The 25,433-nt window shown below is 48.2% G+C and overlaps 1 protein-coding gene across 2 annotated transcripts; it reads left to right on the forward strand.

The window, feature by feature from the left end:
* LOC137142774 (Fanconi anemia group J protein homolog) lies at positions 1-25,372 on the forward strand. 2 transcript variants are annotated; one of them, XM_067532228.1, is made up of 7 exons: positions 1-54; positions 1,610-1,783; positions 2,059-2,192; positions 3,503-3,614; positions 6,521-6,714; positions 8,240-8,374; positions 25,235-25,372. In XM_067532228.1, the coding sequence occupies exons 3-7, from the start codon at positions 2,181-2,183 to the stop codon at positions 25,313-25,315; spliced, it is 534 nt and encodes a 177-aa protein (XP_067388329.1). In that variant the 5' UTR covers positions 1-54; positions 1,610-1,783; positions 2,059-2,180; the 3' UTR covers positions 25,316-25,372. The 2 variants fall into 2 exon arrangements, with proteins under 2 accessions (XP_067388329.1, XP_067388330.1); XM_067532229.1 differs by lacking the exon at positions 1-54 and having other exon boundaries at positions 1,447-1,783.
* Positions 25,373-25,433: the final 61 nt, after the last annotated feature.

Here is a 25,433-nt window from a genome sequence, read left to right on the forward strand (position 1 = left end):
GAGAAGCTGAAGGGCGCGTGGGGATGGGGAATGCATCGCCCCTCACTCTCTGAGGTAACCGGTCCCGGTCGCCGTGTAGCTTCCCGCCACAGCCCAGGCACGGGCCGGGAGGCGGGGCCAGCTGCTGGCGAGTGGCGGGGGATTCAAAATGGAGGCGGGGGAGCGGCTGTTGGGAGACTGGCCCCCTTTCGCTGAGGGGCGTCACGGGGATTTCCCCTCCCCCTGGCCTGGGAGAGCTCCTGGCCCTGGGACCTTAGGGGTGGACGGGGGTGAGTGGGCCGTATATGGCGTCCCTGCAGTATTCCCTCCCCACCCAGCGCCGCTCAGGGCAGCGGGGGAGCCCCCTGGGGTACCCCAGCTCTGGGTGGGGGTGTACGGAGGAGCCCCTGGGGATATCTCCCCTCAGCTCTGGGCAGGGAATGGGGGGCGAGCCCTGTAGTCTTCATCTTTCTGGGGTGAGGCGAGTGTAGGAGGGAACCTCTGCGAGCCCCATCCCCCACCTCGCCCACTTGCCCTTTTCTGAGGGCGGGGAAAGTGAGTGGCGTGGATAAGAAAACAAAATAGAAAAGCACCCAGACGTGTTCCTGTTAACCCTCTGGTCCCCCCGGCAGCTGCAGCATAGGGGGGCCGCAGTTCGTATGTTACAGACAAAACATTTGACGAGGGTGTCAATATCAATACACTTTTTTTAATTATTTGGAAATAGCAAAAACAAAAATATCAATGGAGATGGGGAGGCTACATGAGCGGGGGACCAGCGACCTGCTAGGCTCATTCCTCTTTCTGCATCCCTATCCCTGCAATCTTTGTCTGTGAACTCCTCTACCTAATAGCTTTTCAGTGAGGGACTGTGTTTTCTTTCATGAAGAAAGTTTAGCAAATTTTGGGCATGATAAAAATAATCCTCGTTGCTTAAGAGGGATCCACTGCTTTTCTCAGTATATCTGAGGGAAAGCTTCAACACTTGGGAGAGGAGACTATTCTTTTTTGGGGGGCAAGGGTAGGTTTTATCTTGAGGGGTAACGTTCCTCTTTTCTTGTAGGTAGATTCTTTCCTCTGAGCGTGTATGATGGGGCTGCCTCCTACCAGTCATGATGATGGTCTTTTGATGGTGATCCACTGGGACTGAGGCCTTCAGTTAGGGAATTAATCAATGAAAGGGATATTGGTAAATTTGGCCCCACATTTTAACTTTGTAAAAAGAGGCTTTTTGTATAGCCTAAGACCTATGAGAATTGTTTCCTCAATCTTAAAAAAAAAAAAAAAAAAAAAAAAAAGGAAAACATTTATTTTTAAACAAGCTACCCTATATTTATCATTAGTGTTTTAAATCTAAACAGTGCAGCTTTTTAACATGAAAGTGAAACTGACTATACACCATTTACAACTCTTATTTTTCATTGTCCAAAGTGGGAGAAGTGCAAAAAGTTAATACTGTGTAAATTGTGACAAGTAAATGAGAATTATATTCTTCTCTTTTAATAATTACATTATTAGTAATATAGATAAATGTTTATTTAAAACATTTGATTTTTAAATGTAGTGTCCTTTTTAATGTTTATAAATTTCTCTAAAGATGGAAAAGCTTATCTGCAACCATTCTTTTCAGCCCTATCACCACAGGATGCACTGTCTTGGGGTTCAAGCTAACCAGAGTGGTTTTGTAAAACTGAGGAATTGATTGCTTGTAATTATGAGAGATCCCAGAGTGCTTTTCACAGGATTTGGGGTGCTAATCCAATATCCTGGCCAAAGTCCAGTTTGAGTGGCTACATTCCAAAAGGTAATACATATAGTATGTTAGTAATTATTATTATATCCCTTACATAACTGAAAAGTCATCAGACAGTAATAACTTGCTGTCATTACTAAGATGGGCTAACTTTGAACTGGTGACCTATAGGTGTAAAGCCTTATATCCCACCATAGCCAATATCCTGAACCACCTAGTCCCCAAACGGTTTATACTCAGTTTTATCTGGTGCCTTATGTTGTTTGCAGATTTCTGATAGCTGCTGAGGTAGAATTGATTTGTCAACATTTTTGTTTTTATTGCAGACATAAATCTCAAATAAATAAGGGTGGAAAAAACCCTGACAGTGTCTTCAGTGGTGTCAGAATATACTATTGGCGGGGTGAAGATTGTCTTCCCATGCAAGGCTTACCCTTCGCAGCTTGCTATGATGAATGCAGTAAGTAGACTTGACATTAAAATCTATTGATTTAATAACTTATGTAGTGCTATAATTTTGAACCTGTAGTAAATCAAAAGTTTAGAATGGAATTCAGATATGCATTCAGAACCTCCAGTATCTCCAGGGTTCCCTTTACAGTACAAGCAACGACATGCTGTATTTGCACATATGTGGTGTAGAGCTGTTATATTTTTGGATTATTAGAGTGAATACATATTCCTTCTGAACTTTTATACTAAATATCTTTTATATTAAATATCTTTGTTAAATAGGCGTGCACATGATGCATGCCTATTTAACTAGATATTGTGTATTAAAAAGGTTCTATGATATTACAAATACAGAAGGGGAAGGCTTCAGCAAAATACCTGCCATCTTTTGATCGAAAGATACAGTATCAACCCAGAAGTTTTCTACACTACCAACACAGGAAGTTTTCTTGGGCCTCGTCTACACTAAAAAGTTAGGTTGACCCAGCTATGTGAAAAATCAATATTCCTGAGTGACATAGTTAAGATGACCTAACCCCGGTGTAGAAAATGCTATGTTGACAGAAGAATTCTTCCGTTGACCTAGCTACTGCCTCTCAGGGAGGTGGATTACCTATGCCAGGGTAGTCAATTATTTTTGTCAATGTCCAGATTTCTTGGTCAAGGTCCAGAGTCCATAGAAAATAAAAAAAAACCCACCCCAATAATAAGTAAATAAATTAAGTAAATAAAAATTTCAGGGTCTGTTCAAACGCATATGGTAGATTGGATTTGGCCAGTGGTCCACCTGTTGACTACCCCTGACTTACGCCAATGGGAGAACCCCTCCCATCAGCACAGGTAGTGTCTACATTGAAGTGCTACAGCAGTGCTGCTGTGCCGCTGCAGTATTTTAAGTGTAGACAAGCCCTGATCAGGTGTTGCTGCTATATTGCTAGATAGTTGGCAATCTTGTCTGAATCACTACTGAATCCCTGTCCCAGTGTAGTGCTGCTGTGGATGTCCGTAGTTGAGAGAAAACCAAGGCCTAATGATCACTTGTGGTGTGATATTTTTTCAAGAGTACAACTTCTGAGGACCTCATCAAATTCCATTTAGGAAATTACTTCAGCCCATCTTTAAAAAAATTTCCCTGTGGTTTCAGCTGGAGATGTTCTTCACTTTCTTTCTTAGTTACTGCCATGTTGCTGACAGCGGTTTACTGCACTTTGCTGGTGGGAGTGTGATAAATACATATACTCCTTCCCCTCCCAAAGAGATGACATGAAAATTTACTTGTTAATTCTTCTGAGCTGTTAACTTTTTTTTTCCTTACAGATTGTTAAGGGATTAAATTCCAGGCAACATTGTTTGTTGGAGAGCCCCACAGGAAGTGGTAAAAGTTTGGCATTACTATGTTCTGCATTGTCGTGGCAGCAGTCTCTGCATGGTAAGTTATCTCAAAATGCTCATATGCCCAGTTTCCATTAGCAAGGGTTGTCTGCATTAATAAATAAATAAATAAACTAGATCTGTGGACAACCTCAGAAATCTGGTTTCAGGAATGGATCCAAATCTCCTTGTCAGTCCTTAGGCCAGTGGGTTATGCCAGCCTTATGGACAGTCAAGATAGTCGTCCTAATCGATGTAATTTTCATGTTAAAATGGATCTGGGCTTTAAATGTTATATTAAGGTGGCAATTTGAATATCAGGATATCTAAAGAAAATGTTATTGGTTATCTGAAATTATATGACATTTTGAACTGGAAAATGTGTGTTTTCCAGTTCTGTAAATTATTGTAATTATTTTTTACTATTAATTTTTGAGTTTTGATAGTATGCTTAGTCTATATAATATATAGAGGAAGACAGAATCCCTGGCTAAAAGGCTTATAAGTTAAGTAAAATAGACGGTACAGATCACACCCATAATATACTAATGGACCAGATAAAAATGCAAGCCCAAAGTAGTACATAGTAATATTAATAAGTCTCCCTCTGATTACAGTTTGAAAGATTTTTGTGCTGCCATCACTGGGGAAAACTGAGTTTGCATATGTTTTCTTTATGAATGGAGACAGTGTTCTAATTTCTGTCTCAAAACCTGCTAAATTGGGTAGTTTTTCTTATATTACAATACAACCTAATATACTATGGTTCAGTATGGCTGATATACCCCTTCAGAGGAACTGTGATGCATCTTATTTATTATATATGTGTGTCTTTCCCTTTCCTGTATTATGTTCATTCTCTTGGTTAAGATTGTGGTTAGTCATAACGCAAAGAGCCAGATGACTGGCGGATAGTTAATGTGATGCCAGTTTTTAAAAAAGGTTTCAGAAGCAGTCCCAGCAATTACTGACCAGTAAGCCTAACTTCAGTATCAGGCAAATTGGTTGAAACTATAGTAAAGAACAGACACATGGATGAATATGATTTGTTGGGAAAGAGTCAACATGGTTTTTGTAAAGGGAAATCAGGCCTCACCAATCTCCTGGAATTCTTTGAGGGGATCAACAAGCATGCGGACAAGCATGATCCAGTGGATATAGTGTACTTAGATTTTCAGAAAGCCTTTGACAAGGTTCCTCACCAAAGGCTCTTAAGCAAAGTAAATGGTCATGGGATAAGAGGAAAGGTCCTCTCCTGGATAAGTAACTTGTTAAAAGATAGGAAACAAAGGGTAGGAATAAATGGTCAGTTTTTGGAATGGAGAGGTAAATAGTGGTGTCCCCCACAGGATCTGTACTGGGATCAGTACTGTTCAACATATTAATAAATGATCTGGAAAAATGGGTAAACGGTGAGGTGGCAACATTTGCAGATGGTACAAAAATACTCAAGATAGTTAAGTCCAAAGCAGACTGCAAAAAGTTACCAAGGAATCTCACAAAACTGGGTAACAGCAACAAAATGGCAGATGAAATTCAATGTTGATAAATGCAAAGTAATGCACATTGGAAAATATAATCCCAACTATACATACAAAATGATGGGATCTAAATTAGCTGTTACCGCTGAAGAAAGAGATCTTGGAGTCATTGTGGATAGTTCTTCAAGTGCTTGCTCATGTCCGTTCCACCTCAGGTGTGTGTGCGCCACATGCACCAGTGTCAGAGATTTTCCCTCAGTGGTATCCATAGAATGTTCCAGCACCGTCACCGGTGGGAAGGAATTTAGAGGGGGGGGGGGCCGGGAGCGCCGCTTATATATATGCGTCTGACCCCAGGGGGTGCTAGAGCCAGCCCTACAGATATTACTGAGGGAAAAATCTCCGGCACCGATGCATGTGGCGCACACACACCTTACATGGAATGGACATGAGCAACATATCTAAAAAAATAACAGTTACGAAAGGTCAATAACTATTCTTTTTCTGAAAACATCGACTCAGTGTGCAGTGGCAGTAAAAAACCTAACAGAATGTTGGGAATCATTAGGAAAGGGATAGATAATGAGAGAAAATATCGTATTGTCTCTTTATAAATCCCTGGTATGCCCACATCTTGAATATGGCGTGCAGATCTGGTCGCCCCATCTCAAAAAAGGTATATTGGAATTGGAAAAGGTACAGAAAAGGGGCAACTAAAATGGTTAGAGGTATGGAAAAAGCTTCCATATGAGGAGAGATTGATAAGACTGGGTTTTTTCCGTTTGGAAAAGAGATGACTCAGGAAGGATATGACAGAGGTCTATAAAATCATGACTGGTGTGGAGAAAGTAAATAAGGAAGTGTTATTTAATCCTTCTCATAACACAAAACTAGGGATCACCAAATGAAATTAATGGGCAGCAGGTTTAAAACGAAGAAAAGAAAGTATTTCCTTACACAACACACAGTCACCCTGTGGCACTCCTTGCCAGAGGATGTTATGAAGGCCAAAGCTATAATGGGATTCAAAAAAGAACTAAATAAGTTCATGGAGGATAGGTCCATCAATAGCTATTAGCCAGCATAGGCAGGGATTGCTGTTTGCCAGAGTCTGGGAATGGGTGATGGGATGGATCACTTGATGATTATCTGTTCTGTTCATTCCCTCTGAAGCACCTGGCATTGTCCACTGTTGGAAAACAGGGTACTGGACTAGATGGACCATTGATCTGATGCAGTATGGCTGTTCTTATGTACTTCTTTTTTGGTAGCAATGTTTAAGGTTTCTGTAAATGACTCCATACACCTCTTTTGTAAAGGTGTGCAACTGTTGTGGACCCAGTGATGAGAAGCTGGAACCCTGACAAAACCTACTGTTACCTAGTTATTCTTACAGCATGGAGTGAGCCTACTTCTGAAGTATGGTTCTGTAGCTATGCTTTTTTAACGGAAGATCAGTGACCTTCTCCTGTCCTGTTTTTAGAGAAGCCACTGGATGAGTTCTCATGTGAAAAGGAATGCAAAAGACCAGAGACTTCATTGCCATGTCACTGTAGATGCCATTCCCAGGCTATGACTAATGATACAAGTGCAGATGTGAACCAAGGTGCTTCTTGTTCTTTCACTAATTGCAAAGCAGCAACTTCCATAAAAAGGAAACACTATCAACAGACAAAGGTAACTTTTAAATAACTTCCTCTTTTTGTCGAGGTGGACAGCTTGTATGGGTATCCAAGTTGTGGTTTCTCAATTGGCCTATGATTGCCAATGCCACACAGGCCCACAACTTAATCAAGAATGCTAACTTGAGCATGGCCGTCATGCTTTCACCCTCCACCTTTTTTCTGGGTCAGTAATGGCTCCTGGCTTTAAAGTTCCCCTTCCTTCAAATGTCCAAATCAAAGATATGTCATGGGATACCAGGGGCGCTGGAACTAGGAATGCTGGGAGTGCGGCAGCCCACCCTGGTTTGAAGCAGCTTCCATCATATATAGGGTTTACAGTTTTGTTCAATGGCTTTCAGCACCCCCACTGTAAACATTGTTCCAACTGCACTGAGGATACCCCTGTAGGTGAGCGTGTTTATGGTCTCTTATGCTCAGTAGTGGCTGCAAGTGTTCTCCTGCATTGCTTCTTACTAGTTTGAATTTCAGGAGCCGGTCTCTAGCACTGCACTAGTTAGTCCAGCCTAACAAAAGAAACCTCGACTCAGAAACTAGTACCTTACTGGTTTTATTAGCTCTTAAATATTGTTTTCCAGAATTTGGAATGCAGGAGTAAATACAGGGAACACCCTCATTTGATGCCTCCTCTCCTTTTCCCTATGTGATTCACAGGACAATCAGTTCTGGAAATTTCAGTGGAGGAGTACTATTGTGCTTCTGCACTGAAGTGTTTTACCCATGGAACTTGCTAATGAGTGTAAGTACATCCAAGTGATTCTTGCCAGTTTTTCTCAGCAGCAAGTACCAGGGTCAGTGTATAATACATGCTACATTTTTTCTTTTGGTCCTAGTCTTTGGTGCAAAAGGCAGCTTTAAATTGCACTTCTTCCTGAAAGTGTCTTGCCCATTGTTGTAAGAGGAAGTACCTAAGATAGCTTTCCTCTGCCAAAAACACCTCTTTGAAGCCCACTGGCAAAGTGTCTCCTCTCCTGCTAGTGCTAAAACAGGATAACAACCTACTATTGCTGTCAATTACTCCATTTGCTGAAGTGGCAGAGGTCTGTGCAGTGGATCTATAGGTTCCAGCCCTGCTGATGAATTATGCGGCTGCCAGCATGATGCTGCATGATGGAATTTTTTTTCTAAAAACCTGGGAAATTCTCTCTCTCTCACACATCCCAAGAACATTAAGGCTGCAAAATCAAGCATTCAAATTTTAGGAAATGCCAGAATTAAAATTGCCTGTGAAACCTTAATTTGGCCCTCTTGTATGTAGGCATAATGATACAGCCATTAATTACATGGTCATAATTATACGTACAAGGTGACTAAATTAAAGTTTCAGAGGCAACTTTAATTCTGGCATTTCCTCACTTTTGAGTGCTGGACTTTATGAAGGTTGCAAAGTTCTTTTTACAGGCATAAAACCAGTTGTTCATATAAACATTACCTACAAAGAAGCAAGTACTGTAGAAAATCATTTGATAATGGAGAAGGAATGAAAATATTTTCCTTGACTATTACAATTTTTCCCATAGGTTGTCACAGCTCATGCGGTTCGTGTGCCTGTGACAGGAAACCTGGGTGCCAACATTACTGGGTTTTTGCCCATTCACTGTATCTACCAGCTTCTAAGGAGCCGGTCCTTCACCAAACACAAAGTGTCCATAAAGGTATGACAGTTGTTCCATTCAAGTTCCAGAACACTGCATGATGATCAGGCTTAGTTTTCATTAATAGTTTCTGCTGCTAACTGGAATCTACCGGGATACAGATGTCTACTGTTTCTGTGTAATATCGATGAATGAAAATTTACAGTATAACTGGGGCTTGTAGAGCACATTAGGTTAGCATCCAAGGCTTTAAGGTCTGTAAACCAGTGTTCACAACCTAATTAAGTCACAGAAAGTTTATCCCCCTTCCCTTAAATTGTTGATGAATGGTGCTGCCCTATTCACCCTTCCTGCCTCCATCTTTTTTTTTTTTTAAATACAGCACTTTTTTTTTGAAATCTCCTATAAATGTTTGTATGCAAGTAGTTGCTTAAAAGATCATGTGCCCCTGGATGACGTTCAAGATTACACAGGGGTGTTCATAAATAATCTTGGATCCATACAGCGTTGTATGATGTGCAAGTGGCTTTTGCTATGAAGCTGTCAATCCATAAAATACATTTTCACCTGACAACACAAAGCTGCTCCTGGCCTGTTCATCCCCCAGGAGACTAGTCTCTTATTTTTCACAGCAATTAAGGGCAGATGTATGTAAACAGACATACAAAGATCAAGAGTACAGTTTATTACATATAATCATAACCCTGCTGGAAGCAAAAGGATGCTTTACCATAGCATTAGTAGAATAAAGGACAAAATGTATCCAAACCCTAACCCTAACCCCGTAACCCTAACCCCTAACCCTAGCCCTAACCCTAACCCCTATCCCCTAGCCCTAAGCCCTAGCCCTAACCCTAACACTAACCCCCTAACCCTAACCCTAAAGTCTAACCCTAACCCTAACTCTAACCCCTAACCCAACCCTAACTCGAACCCTAACCCTAAACCCTAACTCTAACCCTAACTCCAACCCCAACCCCAACGCCAACCCTAACACTTAAACCTAACCCTAACCCTTAACCCTAACCCTAACCTAACCCTAACCCTAACTCCTAATACCTAACCCAACCCTAACCCTAAACCCTAACCCTAACCTTAACCCTAACCCCCCCTAACCCTAACCCTAACCCTAAACCCAAACCCTAACCCTAACCCAACCCTAACCCTAAACCCAACCCTAACCCTAACCCCTAACCCTAACCCTAACCCTCACCCTAACTCTTGTCCTCGCCCTCGACTTAACCGTAAACCCTCGCCCTCAACCGAATCCTCGCCCAAACCCTCACCCTCGCCCCAACCCTCGCCCCCGCTGTAACCCTATACCTCGCCCTCAGCCTAACTCTTGTCCTCGCCCTCGACCTAACCCTAAACCTAGCCCTAACTCTCGCCCTCGCCCTAATCCTAGCTTTGGCCCTCATCCTAAAACCTCAAGCTCACCCTAAACCCTAAGCCCAACCCTAACCCTCACTCTTACCCAAACCCTAACCCTAAACCCTCACCCTATTCTATTGATTAAGAGTTCAAAAGGAGCATATGAACATTTTCATGGAACTTTGAATGTAAGAATACTTTTGTTTCTAGTGCTCTTGGAAGTTTAAGTAGTAAATACCTGTGAATGGTTGTAAATGGCCAATTATCTTCTGCTAATATAACTAGTTACCGATGTGCTTAGGACGTAGGAGATGATACTTCAGAGTTACAAGTAATCATCTATTCATTGTCCCTAAACCCTAATCCTAGCCCTAACCCCTTGCCCTAACCCTAAACCTCGCACTAATCCTCGCCCTCACCCTAATTCGAGCCTTGGCCCTCACCCTAAACCCTCAAGCTCACCCTAAACCCTAAGCCCAACCCTAACCCTCACCCTTACCCAAACCCTAACCCTAAACCCTCACCCTATTCTATTGATTAAGAGTTCAAAAGGAGCATATGAACATTTTCATGGAACTTTGAATGTAAGAATACTTTTGTTTCTAGTGCTCTTGGAAGTTTAAGTAGTAAATACCTGTGAATGGTTGTAAATGGCCAATTATCTTCTGCTAATATAACTAGTTACCGAGGTGCTTAGGACGTAGGAGATGATACTTCAGAGTTACAAGTAATCATCTATTCATTGTCCCTAAACCCTAATCCTAGCCCTAACCCCTCGCCCTAACCCTCGGCTTCGCCCTCACTTGAAATCTCGCCCTCGCCTTCGCCCTCACTTGAAAACTCACCCTCGGCTTCGCCCTCACTTGAAATTTTGCCCTCGGCTTCGCCCTCACTTGATATCTCGCCCTCGGCTTCGCCCTCACTTCAAATCTCGCCCTCGCCTTCGCCCTCACCTGAAATCTCACCCTCGGCTTCGCCCTCACTTGAAATTTTGCCCTCGGCTTCGCCCTCACTTGAAATTTTGCCCTCGGCTTCGCCCTCACTTGAAATCTCGCCCTCGGCTTCGCCCACACTTGAAATCTCGCCCTCGGCTTCGCCCTCACCTGAAATCACGCCCTCGGCTTCGTCCTCACTCTAATCTTCGCCCTCGCCTTCGCTCTCACCTTAAACCTCGCCTTCGCCTTCACCCTCACCCTAAACTTCACCCTCGCCTTCGCCCTCACCCTAATCTTCACCCTCGCCTTCACCCTTACACTAATCTTCGCCCACGCCTTCACCCTCACCTTAAACCTCGCCCTAACTCTCGCCCTCGCCCTAATCCTAGCCTTGGCCCTCATCCTAAAACCTCAAGCTCACCCTAAACCCTAAGCCCAACTCTAACCCTCACCCTTACCCAAACCCTAACCCTAAACCCTCACCCTATTCTATTGATTAAGAGTTCAAAAGGAGCATATGAACATTTTCATGGAACTTTGAATGTAAGAATACTTTTGTTTCTAGTACTCTTGGAAGTTTAAGTAGTAAATACCTGTGAATGGTTGTAAATGGCCAATTATCTTCTGCTAATATAACTAGTTACCGAGGTGCTTAGGACGTAGGAGATGATACTTCAGAGTTACAAGTAATCATCTATTCATTGTCCCTAAACCCTAATCCTAGCCCTAACCCCTCGCCCTAACCCTCGGCTTCGCCCTCACTTGAAATCTCGCCCTCGCCTTCGCCCTCACTTGAAAACTCGCCCTCGGCTTCGCCCTCACTTGAAATTTTGCCCTCGGCTTCGCCCTCACTTGAAATCTCGCCCTCGGCTTCGCCCTCACTTGAAATCTCGCCCTCGGCTTCGCCCTCACTTCAAATCTCGCCCTCGCCTTCGCCCTCACTTGAAAACACGCCCTCGGCTTCGCCCTCACTCTAATCTTCGCCCTCGCCTTCGCTCTCACCTTAAACCTCGCCTTCGCCTTCACCCTCACCCTAATCTTCACCCTCGCATTTGCCCTCACACTAATCTTCACCCACGCCCTCACCCTCACCTTAAATCTCGCCCTAACTCTCGCCCTCGCCATAATCCTCGCCCTCGCCTTCACCCTCACCCTAATCCTCGCCCTCGCTTTTGTCCTTAACCGAATCCTCGCCCCAACCCTCGCCCTCAAACGAATCCTCGCCCAAACCCTCGCCCTCACCCTAACCCTACCCTCGCCCTCACCCTATCCCACGCCCTCATTCCAACCCCCGCCCTAACCCTATCCCTTGCCCTCACCCTAACTCTTGTCCTCGCCCTCGACCTAACCCTAAACCTCACACTAATCCTCACCCTCACACTAATCCTAGCCTAGGACCTCATCATAAAACCTCAAGCTCACCCTAAGCCCAACCCTAACCCTCACCATTACCCAAACCCTAACCCTAAACCCTCACCCTATTCTATTGATTAAGAGTTCAAAAGGAGCATATGAACATTTTCATGGAACTTTGAATGTAAGAATACTTTTGTTTCTAGTGCTCTTGGAAGTTTAAGTAGTAAATACCTGTGAATGGTTGTAAATGGCCAATTATCTTCTGCTAATATAACTAGTTACCGAGGTGCTTAGGACGTAGGAGATGATACTTCAGAGTTACAAGTAATCATCTATTCATTGTCCCTAAACCCTAATCCTAGCCCTAACCCCTCGCCCTAACCCTCGGCTTCGCCCTCACTTGAAATCTCGCCCTCGCCTTCGCCCTCACATGAAAACTCGCCCTCGGCTTCGCCCTCACTTGAAATTTTGCCCTCGGCTTCGCCCTCACTTGATATCTCGCCCTCGGCTTCGCCCTCACTTCAAATCTCGCCCTCGCCTTCGCCCTCACCTGAAATCTCACCCTCGGCTTCGCCCTCACTTGAAAACTCGCCCTCGGCTTCGCCCTCACTTGAAATTTTGCCCTCGGCTTCGCCCTCACTTGAAATCTCGCCCTCGGCTTCGCCCACACTTGAAATCTCGCCCTCGGCTTCGCCCTCACCTGAAATCACGCCCTCGGCTTCGTCCTCACTCTAATCTTCGCCCTCGCCTTCGCTCTCACCTTAAACCTCGCCTTCGCCTTCACCCTCACCCTAATCTTCACCCTCGCCTTCACCCTTACACTAATCTTCGCCCACGCCTTCACCCTCACCTTAAACCTCGCCCTAACTCTCGCCCTCGCCCTAATCCTAGCCTTGGCCCTCATCCTAAAACCTCAAGCTCACCCTAAACCCTAAGCCCAACTCTAACCCTCACCCTTACCCAAACCCTAACCCTAAACCCTCACCCTATTCTATTGATTAAGAGTTCAAAAGGAGCATATGAACATTTTCATGGAACTTTGAATGTAAGAATACTTTTGTTTCTAGTACTCTTGGAAGTTTAAGTAGTAAATACCTGTGAATGGTTGTAAATGGCCAATTATCTTCTGCTAATATAACTAGTTACCGAGGTGCTTAGGACGTAGGAGATGATACTTCAGAGTTACAAGTAATCATCTATTCATTGTCCCTAAACCCTAATCCTAGCCCTAACCCCTCGCCCTAACCCTCGGCTTCGCCCTCACTTGAAATCTCGCCCTCGCCTTCGCCCTCACATGAAAACTCGCCCTCGGCTTCGCCCTCACTTGAAATTTTGCCCTCGGCTTCGCCCTCACTTGATATCTCGCCCTCGGCTTCGCCCTCACTTCAAATCTCGCCCTCGCCTTCGCCCTCACTTGAAATCTCACCCTCGGCTTCGCCCTCACTTGAAAACTCGCCCTCGGCTTCGCCCTCACTTGAAATTTTGCCCTCGGCTTCGCCCTCACTTGAAATCTCGCCCTCGGCTTCGCCCACACTTGAAATCTCGCCCTCGGCTTCGCCCTCACCTGAAATCACGCCCTCGGCTTCGTCCTCACTCTAATCTTCGCCCTCGCCTTCGCTCTCACCTTAAACCTCGCCTTCGCCTTCACCCTCACCCTAAACTTCACCCTCGCCTTCGCCCTCACCCTAATCTTCACCCTCGCCTTCACCCTTACACTAATCTTCGCCCACGCCTTCACCCTCACCTTAAACCTCGCCCTAACTCTCGCCCTCGCCCTAATCCTAGCCTTGGCCCTCATCCTAAAACCTCAAGCTCACCCTAAACCCTAAGCCCAACTCTAACCCTCACCCTTACCCAAACCCTAACCCTAAACCCTCACCCTATTCTATTGATTAAGAGTTCAAAAGGAGCATATGAACATTTTCATGGAACTTTGAATGTAAGAATACTTTTGTTTCTAGTACTCTTGGAAGTTTAAGTAGTAAATACCTGTGAATGGTTGTAAATGGCCAATTATCTTCTGCTAATATAACTAGTTACCGAGGTGCTTAGCACGTAGAAGATGATACTTCAGAGTTACAAGTAATCATCTATTCATTGTCCCTAAACCCTAATCCTAGCCCTAACCCCTCGCCCTAACCCTCGGCTTCGCCCTCACTTGAAATCTCGCCCTCGCCTTCGCCCTCACTTGAAAACTCGCCCTCGGCTTCGCCCTCACTTGAAATTTTGCCCTCGGCTTCGCCCTCACTTGATATCTCGCCCTCGGCTTCGCCCTCACTTCAAATCTCGCCCTCGCCTTCGCCCTCACTTGAAAACACGCCCTCGGCTTCGCCCTCACTCTAATCTTCGCCCTCGCCTTCGCTCTCACCTTAAACCTCGCCTTCGCCTTCACCCTCACCCTAATCTTCACCCTCGCATTTGCCCTCACACTAATCTTCACCCACGCCCTCACCCTCACCTTAAATCTCGCCCTAACTCTCGCCCTCGCCATAATCCTCGCCCTCGCCTTCACCCTCACCCTAATCCTCGCCCTCGCTTTTGTCCTTAACCGAATCCTCGCCCCAACCCTCGCCCTCAAACGAATCCTCGCCCAAACCCTCGCCCTCACCCTAACCCTACCCTCGCCCTCACCCTCGCTCTCACCCTATCCCACGCCCTCATTCCAACCCTCGCCCCCGCCCTAACCCTATCCCTTGCCCTCACCCTAACTCTTGTCCTCGCCCTCGACCTAACCCTAAACCTCGCACTAATCCTCACCCTCACACTAATCCTAGCCTAGGACCTCATCATAAAACCTCAAGCTCACCCTAAGCCCAACTCTAACCCTCACCATTACCCAAACCCTAACCCTAAACCCTCACCCTATTCTATTGATTAAGAGTTCAAAAGGAGCATATGAACATTTTCATGGAACTTTGAATGTAAGAATACTTTTGTTTCTAGTGCTCTTGGAAGTTTAAGTAGTAAATACCTGTGAATGGTTGTAAATGGCCAATTATCTTCTGCTAATATAACTAGTTACCGATGTGCTTAGGACGTAGGAGATGATACTTCAGAGTTACAAGTAATCATCTATTCATTGTCCCTAAACCCTAATCCTAGCCCTAACCCCTCGCCCTAACCCTCGGCTTCGCCCTCACTTGAAATCTCACCCTCGCCTTCGCCCTCAGCTTGCCCTCACTTCAAATCTCACCCTCGCCTTCGGCTTCGCCCTCGGCTTCGCCCACACTTGAAATCTCACCCTCGGCTTCGCCCTCACCTGAAATCTCGCCCTCGGCTTCGTCCACACTCTAATCTTCGCCCTCGCCTTCGCTCTCACCTTAAACCTCGCCTTCGCCTTCACGCTCACCCTAATCTTCACCCTCGCCTTCGCCCTCACCCTAATCTTCACCCTCGCCTTCACCCTTACTCTAATCTTCGCCCACACATTCACCCTTACCTTAAACCTCGCCCTAACTCTCGCCCTCGCCCTAATCCTCGCCCTCGCCTTCACCCTCATACTAATCCTCACCCTCGCTTTTGTCCTTAACCGAATCCTCGCCCCAACCCTCGCCCTCAAACGAATCCTCGCCCAAACCCTCGCCCTCGCTCCAACTCTCGCCCTCAACCTAACCCTACCCTCGCCCTAACCCTCGGCTTCGCCCTCACCTGAAATCTCGCCCTCGCCTTCGCCCTCACTCTAATCTTCGCCCTCACCTTCGCTCTCACCTTAAACCTTGCCTTCGCCGTCACCCTCACCCTAATCTTCACCCTCGCCTTCGCCCTCACCCTAATCTTCACCCTCGCCTTCACCCTTACTCTAATCTTCGCCCACGCCTTCACCCTCACCTTAAACCTTGCCCTAACTCTCGCCCTCGATCTAATCCTCGCCTTCACCCTCACCCTAATCCTCGCCCTCGCTTTTGTCCTTAACCGAATCCTCGCCCCAACCCTCGCCCTCAAACGAATCCTCGCCCAAACCCTCGCCCTCGCCCCAACTCTCGCCCTCAACCCTAACCCTACCCTCGCCCTCACCCTCACCCTACCCCACGCCCTCGTCCCAACCCTCGCCCCCGCCCTAACCCTATCCCTCGCCCTCACCCTAACTCTTGTCCTCGCCCTCGACCTAACCCTAAACCTCGCACTAATCCTCGCCCTCACCCTAATCCTAGCCTAGGACCTCATCATAAAACCTCAAGCTCACCCTAAACCCTAAGCCGAACCCTAACCCTCACCCTTACCCAAACCCTAACCCTAAACCCTCACCCTATTCTATTGATTAAGAGTTCAAAAGGAGCATATGAACATTTTCATGGAACTTTGAATGTAAGAATACTTTTGTTTGTAGTGCTCTTGGAAGTTTAAGTAGTAAATACCTGTGAATGGTTGTAAATGGCCAATTATCTTCTGCTAATATAACTAGTTACCGATGTGCTTAGGACGTAGGAGATGATACTTCAGAGTTACAAGTAATCATCTATTCATTGTCCCTAAACCCTAATCCTAGCCCTAACCCCTCGCCCTAACCCTCGGCTTCGCCCTCACTTGAAATCTCGCCCTCGCCTTCGCCCTCACTTGAAAACTCGCCCTCGGCTTCGCCCTCACTTGAAATTTTGCCCTCGGCTTCGCCCTCACTTGATATCTCGCCCTCGGCTTCGCCCTCACTTCAAATCTCGCCCTCGCCTTCGCCCTCACCTGAAATCTCACCCTCGGCTTCGCCCTCACTTGAAAACACGCCCTCGGCTTCGCCCTCACTCTAATCTTCGCCCTCGCCTTCGCTCTCACCTTAAACCTCGCCTTCGCCTTCACCCTCACCCTAATCTTCACCCTCGCATTCGCCCTCACACTAATCTTCACCCACGCCTTCACCCTCACCTTAAACCTCGCCCTCGCTTTTGTCCTTAACCAAATCCTCGCCCCAACCCTTGCCCTCAAACGAATCCTCGCCCAAACCCTCGCCCTCGCCCCAACTCTCGCCCTCACCCTAACCCTACCCTCGCCCTCACCCTCACCCTACCCCACGCCCTCGTCCCAACCCTCGCCCCCGCCCTAACCCTATCCCTTGCCTTCACCCTAACTCTTGTCCTCGCCCTCGACCTAACCCTAAACCTCGCACTAATCCTCGCCCTCACACTAATCCTAGCCTAGGACCTCATCCTAAAACCTCAAGCTCACCCTAAACCCTAAGCCGAACCCTAACCCTCACCCTTACCCAAACCCTAACCCTAAACCCTCACCCTATTCTATTGATTAAGAGTTCAAAAGGAACATATGAACATTTTCATGGAACTTTGAATGTAAGAATACTTTTGTTTGTAGTGCTCTTGGAAGTTTAAGTAGTAAATACCTGTGAATGGTTGTAAATGGCCAATTATCTTCTGCTAATATAACTAGTTACCGAGGTGCTTAGCACGTAGAAGATGATACTTCAGAGTTACAAGTAATCATCTATTCATTGTCCCTAAACCCTAATCCTAGCCCTAACCCCTCGCCCTAACCCTCGGCTTCGCCCTCACTTGAAATCTCGCCCTCGCCTTCGCCCTCACTTGAAAACTCGCCCTCGGCTTCGCCCTCACTTGAAATTTTGCCCTCGGCTTCGCCCTCACTTGAAATCTCGCCCTCAGCTTCGCCCTCAATTCAAATCTCGCCCTCGCCTTCGCCCTCACTTGAAAACACGCCCTCGGCTTCGACCTCACACTAATCTTCACCCACGCCTTCACCCTCACCTTAAACCTCGCCTTCGTCTTCACCCTCACCCTAATCTTCACCCTCGCATTCGCCCTCACACTAATCTTCACCCACGCCTTCACCCTCACCTTAAACCTCGCCCTAACTCTCGCCCTCACCATAATCCTCGCCTTCACCCTCACCCTAATCCTCGCCCTCGCTTTTGTCCTTAACCGAATCCTCGCCCCAACCCTCGCCCTCAAACGAATCCTCGCCCAAACCCTCGCCCTCACCGTAACCCTACCCTCGCCCTCACCCTATCCCACGCCCTCGTTCCAACCCTCGCCCCCGCCCTAACCCTATCCCTTGCCCTCACCCTAACTCTTGTCCTCGCCCTCGACCTAACCCTAAACCTCGCACTAATCCTCGCCCTCACACTAATCCTAGCCTAGGACCTCATCATAAAACCTCAAGCTCACCCTAAACCCTAAGCCCAACCCTAACCCTCACCCTTACCCAAACCCTAACCCTAAACCCTCACCCTATTCTATTGATTAAGAGTTCAAAAGGAGCATATGAACATTTTCATGGAACTTTGAATGTAAGAATACTTTTGTTTCTAGTGCTCTTGGAAGTTTAAGTAGTAAATACCTGTGAATGGTTGTAAATGGCCAATTATCTTCTGCTAATATAACTAGTTACCGAGGTGCTTAGGACGTAGAAGATGATACTTCAGAGTTACAAGTAATCATCTATTCATTGTCCCTAAACCCTAATCCTAAGCCCTGGACCTAACCATAAAACCTCGCACTAATCCTCGCCCTCACTCCAATCCTAGCCTTGGACCCTCACGCTAAACCCTAAGCCCTATCCAAACCCTCACCCTTACCGCAACCCCAACACTAACCCGAACCCCAACCCCAAACCTAACCCTAACCCTCACCCTCTAACCCTAACAATAACCCTAAACCCTAAGCCTCTAACCCTAACCCTAATCGCCCTAACCCTAAACTCTAACCCTTAACCCCAACTCTATCCCTAACCCTAAACCCTAATCCTAAGGCCTAACCCTACCCCTACCTTCACCATCATCCCTAAACCCTAACCCTAACCCCTAAAGCTAAACCCTCACCCCAACCCAACCCTAACCCGACCCTTAACCCTAACCATATTCCTAACCCTAACCCTAAACACAAACCCTAAACCTCTGATCCTAATGCTAAAGACCAAACTCCAACCCCCAACCCTAAACCTAACCCAAACCCAAAACCCTAACTCCCTAACTCTAACACTTCGTCCACACCTTCGCCCTCACCTTCGCCCACACCTTCGCCCTCAACCTCGCCCACACCTTCGCCCTCAACCTTGACAACACCTTCGCCCTCAAACTCGCCCACACCTTCGCCCTTAACCCTAACCCTCTAACCATAACCCTCTAACCCTCACCCTCTAATCCTAAGAATAACCCTAAACCCTAAGCCTCTAACTCTAACAATAACCCTAAACCGTAACCCTCTAACCCTAACCCCCCTAACCCTAAAATCTAACCCTTAACCTTAACTCTCCCAACCCCCCCAACTCTAACCCTAACCCTAAACCCTAACCCTACCCCTACCTTCACCATCAACCCTAAACCCTAACCCTAACCCCTAAAGCAAAACCCTCACCCCAACCCAACCCTGACTCGACCCTTAACCCTAACCATATTCCTAACCCTAACCCTAAACACAAAGCCTAACCCTCTAATCCTAACCGTAAACCCCACATCCCAACCCGCAACTCTAACCCTAACCTCACTCTCACCCCTAAACCCTAACCCTAACCCAAACCCTAAACCCTTACATTAACACAACCCTAACCCAAACCCCTAACCCTAACCCTCTAACCTTAACCTCACCCTCTAACCCTAACCCCTAACCCTCTAACCCTAACAATAACCCTAAACTCTAACCCTCTAACCCCAACGCTAAACGCTGACCCTGACCTAACCCTCACCCTCATCTAACCCTAACCCTAACCTTACCCTCACCCCAACTCGACTCTGACACGACCCTTAACCCTAACCATATTCCTAACCTTCACCCTAAACACAAACCCTAACCCTCTAATCCTAATGCTAAAGACCAAACTCCAACCCCGAACCCTAAACCTAACCCAAACCCAAACCCGTAACCCTAACTCCCTAGCTCTAACCCTTCGCCCACACCTTCGCCCTCACTTTCGCCCACACCTTCGCCCACACCTTCGACCTCAACCTCGCCCACACCTTCGCCCTCAACCTCACCCTTAACCCTCACCCTCTAACCCTAACCCTCACCATCTAACCCTAACAATAACCCTAAAACCTAACACAACCCTAACCCAAACCCCTATCCCTAACCCTCTAACCCTAACCTCACCCTCTAACTCTAACAATAACCCTAAACCCTAACCCCCTAACCCTAAACCCTGACCTTGACCTAACACTCACCCTCATCAAACCCTAACACTAACCTCACCCTCACCCCAACCCAACCCTGACCCGACCCTTAACCCTAACCATATTCCTAACCCTAAACACAAACCCTAACTCTCTAATCCCAACCCTAAACCCCAAACCACAACCCCCAACTCTAACCCTAACCTCACTCTCACCCCTAAACCCTAACCCTAACCCAAACCTAAACCCTAACCCTAACACAACCCTAACCCAAACCCCAATCCCTAACCCTCTAACCCTAACCTCACCCTCTATCCCTAACACAACCCTAACCCAAAACCCTATCCATAACCCTCTAACCCTAACCTCACCCTCTAATCCTAATAATAACCCTAATCCCTAACCCTCTAACCCCAACCCTAAACCCTGACCCTGACCTAACCATCACCCTCATCTTACCCTAACCCTAACCTCACCCTCACCCCAACTCGACCCTGACCCGACGCTTAACCCTAACCATATTACAAACCCTCACCCTAAACACAAACCCTAACACTCTAATCCTAACGCCAAAGACCAAACTCCAACCCCCAACCCTAAACCTAACCCAAAACCCTAACCCTAACTCCCTAACTCGAACCCTTCGCCCACACCTTCGCCCACAACCTCGCCCACACCTTCGCCCTCAACCCTCACCCTCTAACCATAACCCTCTAACCCTCACCCTCTAACCCTAACAATAACTCTAAACCCTAACCCTCTAACCCTAACAATAACCCTAAACCCTAACCCTCTAACACTAACCCTAACCCCCCTAACCCTAAACTCTAATCCTTAACCCTAACTCTCCCAACCCCCCCAACTCTAACCCTAACCCTAAACCCTAACCCTAAGGCTTAACCCTACCCCTACCTTCACCATCACCCCTAAACCCTAACCCCTAAAGCTAAACCCTCACCCCAACCTGACCTTGACCCGACCCTTAACCCTAACCATATTCCTAACCCTAACCCAAAACACAAAACCTAACCCTCTAATCCTAACCCTAAACCCCAAATCCCAACCCGCAACTCTAACCCTAACCTCACTCTCACCCCTAAACCCAAACCCAAACCCTAAACCCTTACACTAACACAACCCTAACCCAAACCCCTAACCCTAACCCTCTAACACTAACCTCACCCACTAACCCTAACCCCTAACCCTCTAACCCTAACCCTAAACCCTGACCCTGACCTAAGCTTCACCCTCATCTAACCCTAACCCTAAACCAACCCTAACCCTAACTCCCTAACCCTCACCCTAACCCTAACCCTTCGCCCTCACCTTCGCCCTCACCTTCACAGTCACCTTTGCCCTCTACCTCGCCATCGCTCTCACCCTAACCCTTACCCCTCACGATCTAACCCTAACCCCCTAACCCCTAAACCTCACCCTCTAACCCTCACCTGAAAACCTAAACACTAACCCTCTAACACTAACCCTAACCCTAACCTCACCCTCTTTCCCTAACACAACCCTAACCCAAACCCCTATCCATAACCCTCTAACCCTAACCTCACCCTCTAACCCTAACAATAACCTAAACCCTAACCCTCTAAACCTAACCCTAAACCCTGACCCTTACCTAACCCTCACCCTCATCTAACCTTAACCCTAACCTCACCCTCACCCAAACTCAACCCTGACCCGACCCTTAACCCTAACCATATTCCTAACCCTCACCCTAAACACAAACCCTAACCCTCTAATCCTAACGCTAAAGACCAAACTCCAACCCCCAACCCTAAACCTAACCCAAACCCAAACCCCTAACCCTAACTCCCCAACTCTAACCCTTCGCCCACACCTTCGCCCTCACCTTCGCCCACACCTTTGCCCTCAACCTCGCCTTCGCCCTCGCCCTTAACCCTCACCCTCTAACCCTCACCCTCACCCTCTAACCCTAACCCTCTAACCATAACAATAACTCTAAACCCTAACCCTCTAACCCTAACCCCCCTAACCTTAAACTCTAACCCTTAACCCTAACTCCCGCAACCCTCAACCCTAATCCTAAAGCCTAACCCTACCCCTACCTTCACCATCACCCCTGAACCCGAACCCTAACCCCTAAAACTAAACCCTCACCCCAACCCGACCCTGACTCGACCCTTAACCCTAACCATATTCCTAACCCTAACCCTAAACACAAAACCTAACCCTCTAATCCTAACCCCAAACCCCTAATCCAAACCCGCAACTCTAACCCTAACCTCACTCTCACCCCTAAAACCTAACCCAAACCCAAACCTAAACCCTAAACCCTTAAACTAACACAACTCTAACCCAAACCCCTAACCCCAACCCTCTAACCCTAACCCCTAACCCTCTAACCCTAACCCCAACCCTAAACCCTGACCCTGACCTAAGCCTCACCCTCATCTAACCCTAAACAAACCCTAAACCTAACTCCCTAACCCTCATCCTTCGCCCTCAACTTCGCCGTCACCTTCGCCCTCTACCTCGCCTTCGCCCTCACCCTAACCCTTACCCCTCACGCTCTAATCCTAACCCCCTAACCCTAACCCTCTAACCCTTAACACTAACGCTCTAACACTAACCCTAACCCTAACCTCACGCTCACCCCCAAACCCTAAACCCTCACCCCAACTCAACCCTGACCCAACCCTTAACCCTAACCATATTCCTAACACTAAACACAAACCCTAACCCTCTAATCCCAACCCTAAACCCCAAACCACAACCCCCAACTCTAATCCTAACCTCACTCTCACCCCTAAAACCTAACCCTAACCCAAACCTAAATACTAACCCTAACACAACCATAACCCAAACCCCAATCCCTAACCCTCTAACCCTAACCCAAACCCCTATCCCTAACACTCTAACCCTAACCCAAACCCCTATCCCTAACATTCTAACCCTAACCTTACCCTCTAACCCTAACAATAACCCTAAACCCTAAACCTCTAACCCTAACCCTGACCCTGACCTAAGCCTCACCCTCATCTAACCCTAACCCTAAACCAACCCTAACCCTAACTCCCTAACCCTCACCCTTCGCCCTCACCTTTGCCCTCTACCTCGCCGTCGCCCTCACCCTAACCCTTACCCCTTACGCTCTAACCCTAACCATAACCCTCACCCTCATTTAACCCTAACACTAACCTCACCCTCACCCCAACTCGACCCTGACCCAACCCTTAACCGTAACCATCTACCTAACCCTCACCCTAAACACAAACCCTAACCCTCTCATCCTAACGCTAAAGACCAAACTCCAACCCTAACCCTAACCCCTATCCCTAACCCTCTAACCCTAACCTCACCCTCTAACCCTAACAATAACCCTAAACCCTAACCCTCACTCTCATCTAACCCTAACCCCACCCTCACCCCAACTCGACCCTGACAGGACCCTTAACCCTAACCATATTCCTAACCCTAACCCTAAACACAAACCCTAACCCTCTAATCCTAACGCTAAAGACCAAACTCCAACCCCCAAACCTAAACCTAACCCAAACCCCTAACCCTAACTCCCCAACCCTAACCCTTCGCCCTCAACCTCGCCCACACCCTTAACCCTCCCCCTCTAACCCTAACCCCCCTAACCCTAAACTCCAACCCTTAACCCTAACTCCCCCAACTCCCCCCAACTCTAACCCTAAACCCTAATCCTAAGGCCTAACACTACCCCTACCTTCACCATCAACCCTAAACCCTCACCCCAACCCGACCCTTAACCCTAACCATATTCCTAACCCTAACCCTAAACACAAAGCCTAACCCTCTAATCCTAACCCTAAACCCCAAATCCAAACCCGCAACTCTAACCCTAACCTCACTCTCACCCCTAAACCCTAACCCAAACCTAAACCCTTACACTAACACAACCCTAACCCTCTAACCCTAACCCCTGACCCAAGCCTCACCCTCATCTAACCCTAAACCAACCCTAACCCTAACCGTAACTCCCTAACCCCCTAACACTCACCCTAACCCTAACCCTTCGCCCTCATCTTCACAGTCACCTTCGCCCTCTACCTCGCCATCGCCCTCACCTTAACCCTTACCCCTCACGATCTAACCCTAACCCTCTAACCCTCACCCTAAACCCTTAACACTAACCCTCTAACACTAACTCTACCCCAAACCTCACGCTCACCCCCAAACCCGAAACCCTCACCGCAACCCGATCCTCACCCGACCCTTAACCCTAACCATATTCCTAACCCTAAGCCTAAACACAAACCCTAACCCTCTAACCCTAACCCTAACCCCTGACCCTGACCTAACCCTCACCCTCATCTTACCCTAACCCTAACCTCACCCTCACCCCAACTCGACCCTGACCCGACCCTTAACCCTAGCCATATTCCTAACCCTCACCCTAAACACAAACCCTAACCCTCTAATCCTAACCCCAACCCCCAACCCCAACCCCCCAACCCCTCGCCCACACCTTCGCCCGCTAACCCTAATCCTCTAACCGCAAACACTAATGGGGGTTAGAGCCCGGGGGGAGGGAGGGCTGCCAAGGGGTGCAGGGTTTGGTTAGGGCCCTGCCAAATGGCATGGGGGGTTAGGGCCCGAGGGGGACAGGGCTGCCAAGGGGAACGCGTGGAGGGGGGCGGGGTTAGGGCCCAGGGGGAGGGAGGGCTGCCATGGGGTGCGGGGGGGGGGGGTTAGAGCCCGAGGGGGGCGGGATTACCAAGGGGAACGCGGGGGGGGGGGGGTTGTTAGGGCCCAGGGGGGGGGCAGGGCTGCCACGAGGTGCCGGGTGGGGGGCAGGCCCCGGGGGTGGCAGGGTTACCAAGGGGCGCAGGCGGTGGGTTAGGGCCCGAGGGGTACAGGGCTGCCAAGGGGTGCTGGGGGGGGTTAGGGCCCGGGGGGGCGGGGTTGCCAAGGGGTGCGGGGGGGCTGGGGGGAAGCTGCAGGGGGAGACGGGGGCCCGAGGGGGGCTGGGCGGGGAACCTGGCGGGCTGCAGGGGGAGTGGGACGCGGGGTGCGAGGAAAGTCGGGCCTCGCACTAGGGAAATGGGGGGTACGGACCAAACGTCAGCACCGGCCCTGGGGTCACGCTTCGGGCCCCCTTCCGTCACTGCGCAGCGCTGACGAGCAGCGCGCGGGCTCCTGACCTTCTCCCAATGGCGTCGTGACCGCCGCACTCACTTCCTCCTCCGGCAGGCGCTGTTTCCGGCCTGGCCCGGCCCGCCGGAAGCTGTGTTGCCACACGGCCCGCTGGGAGAAGCAGTCGCCAGACACTAGCGCTCCTATGATGTCGCGGCGCTGGTCCTGCGGTGGCTGATGGCGGTGCAGCAGGCCGGGGCAGGCCCACTGACTACCGTCTCGGGGCTGCCGACAGTGACGGGAAGTCCCGGTGTTT

This window comes from Emydura macquarii, unplaced genomic scaffold (assembly GCF_026122565.2).
Source record: "Emydura macquarii macquarii isolate MOO-44397 ecotype Brisbane River unplaced genomic scaffold, CSIRO-AGI_Emac_v2 contig_3249, whole genome shotgun sequence".
NCBI classification, from domain to species: Eukaryota; Metazoa; Chordata; order Testudines; family Chelidae; genus Emydura; species Emydura macquarii.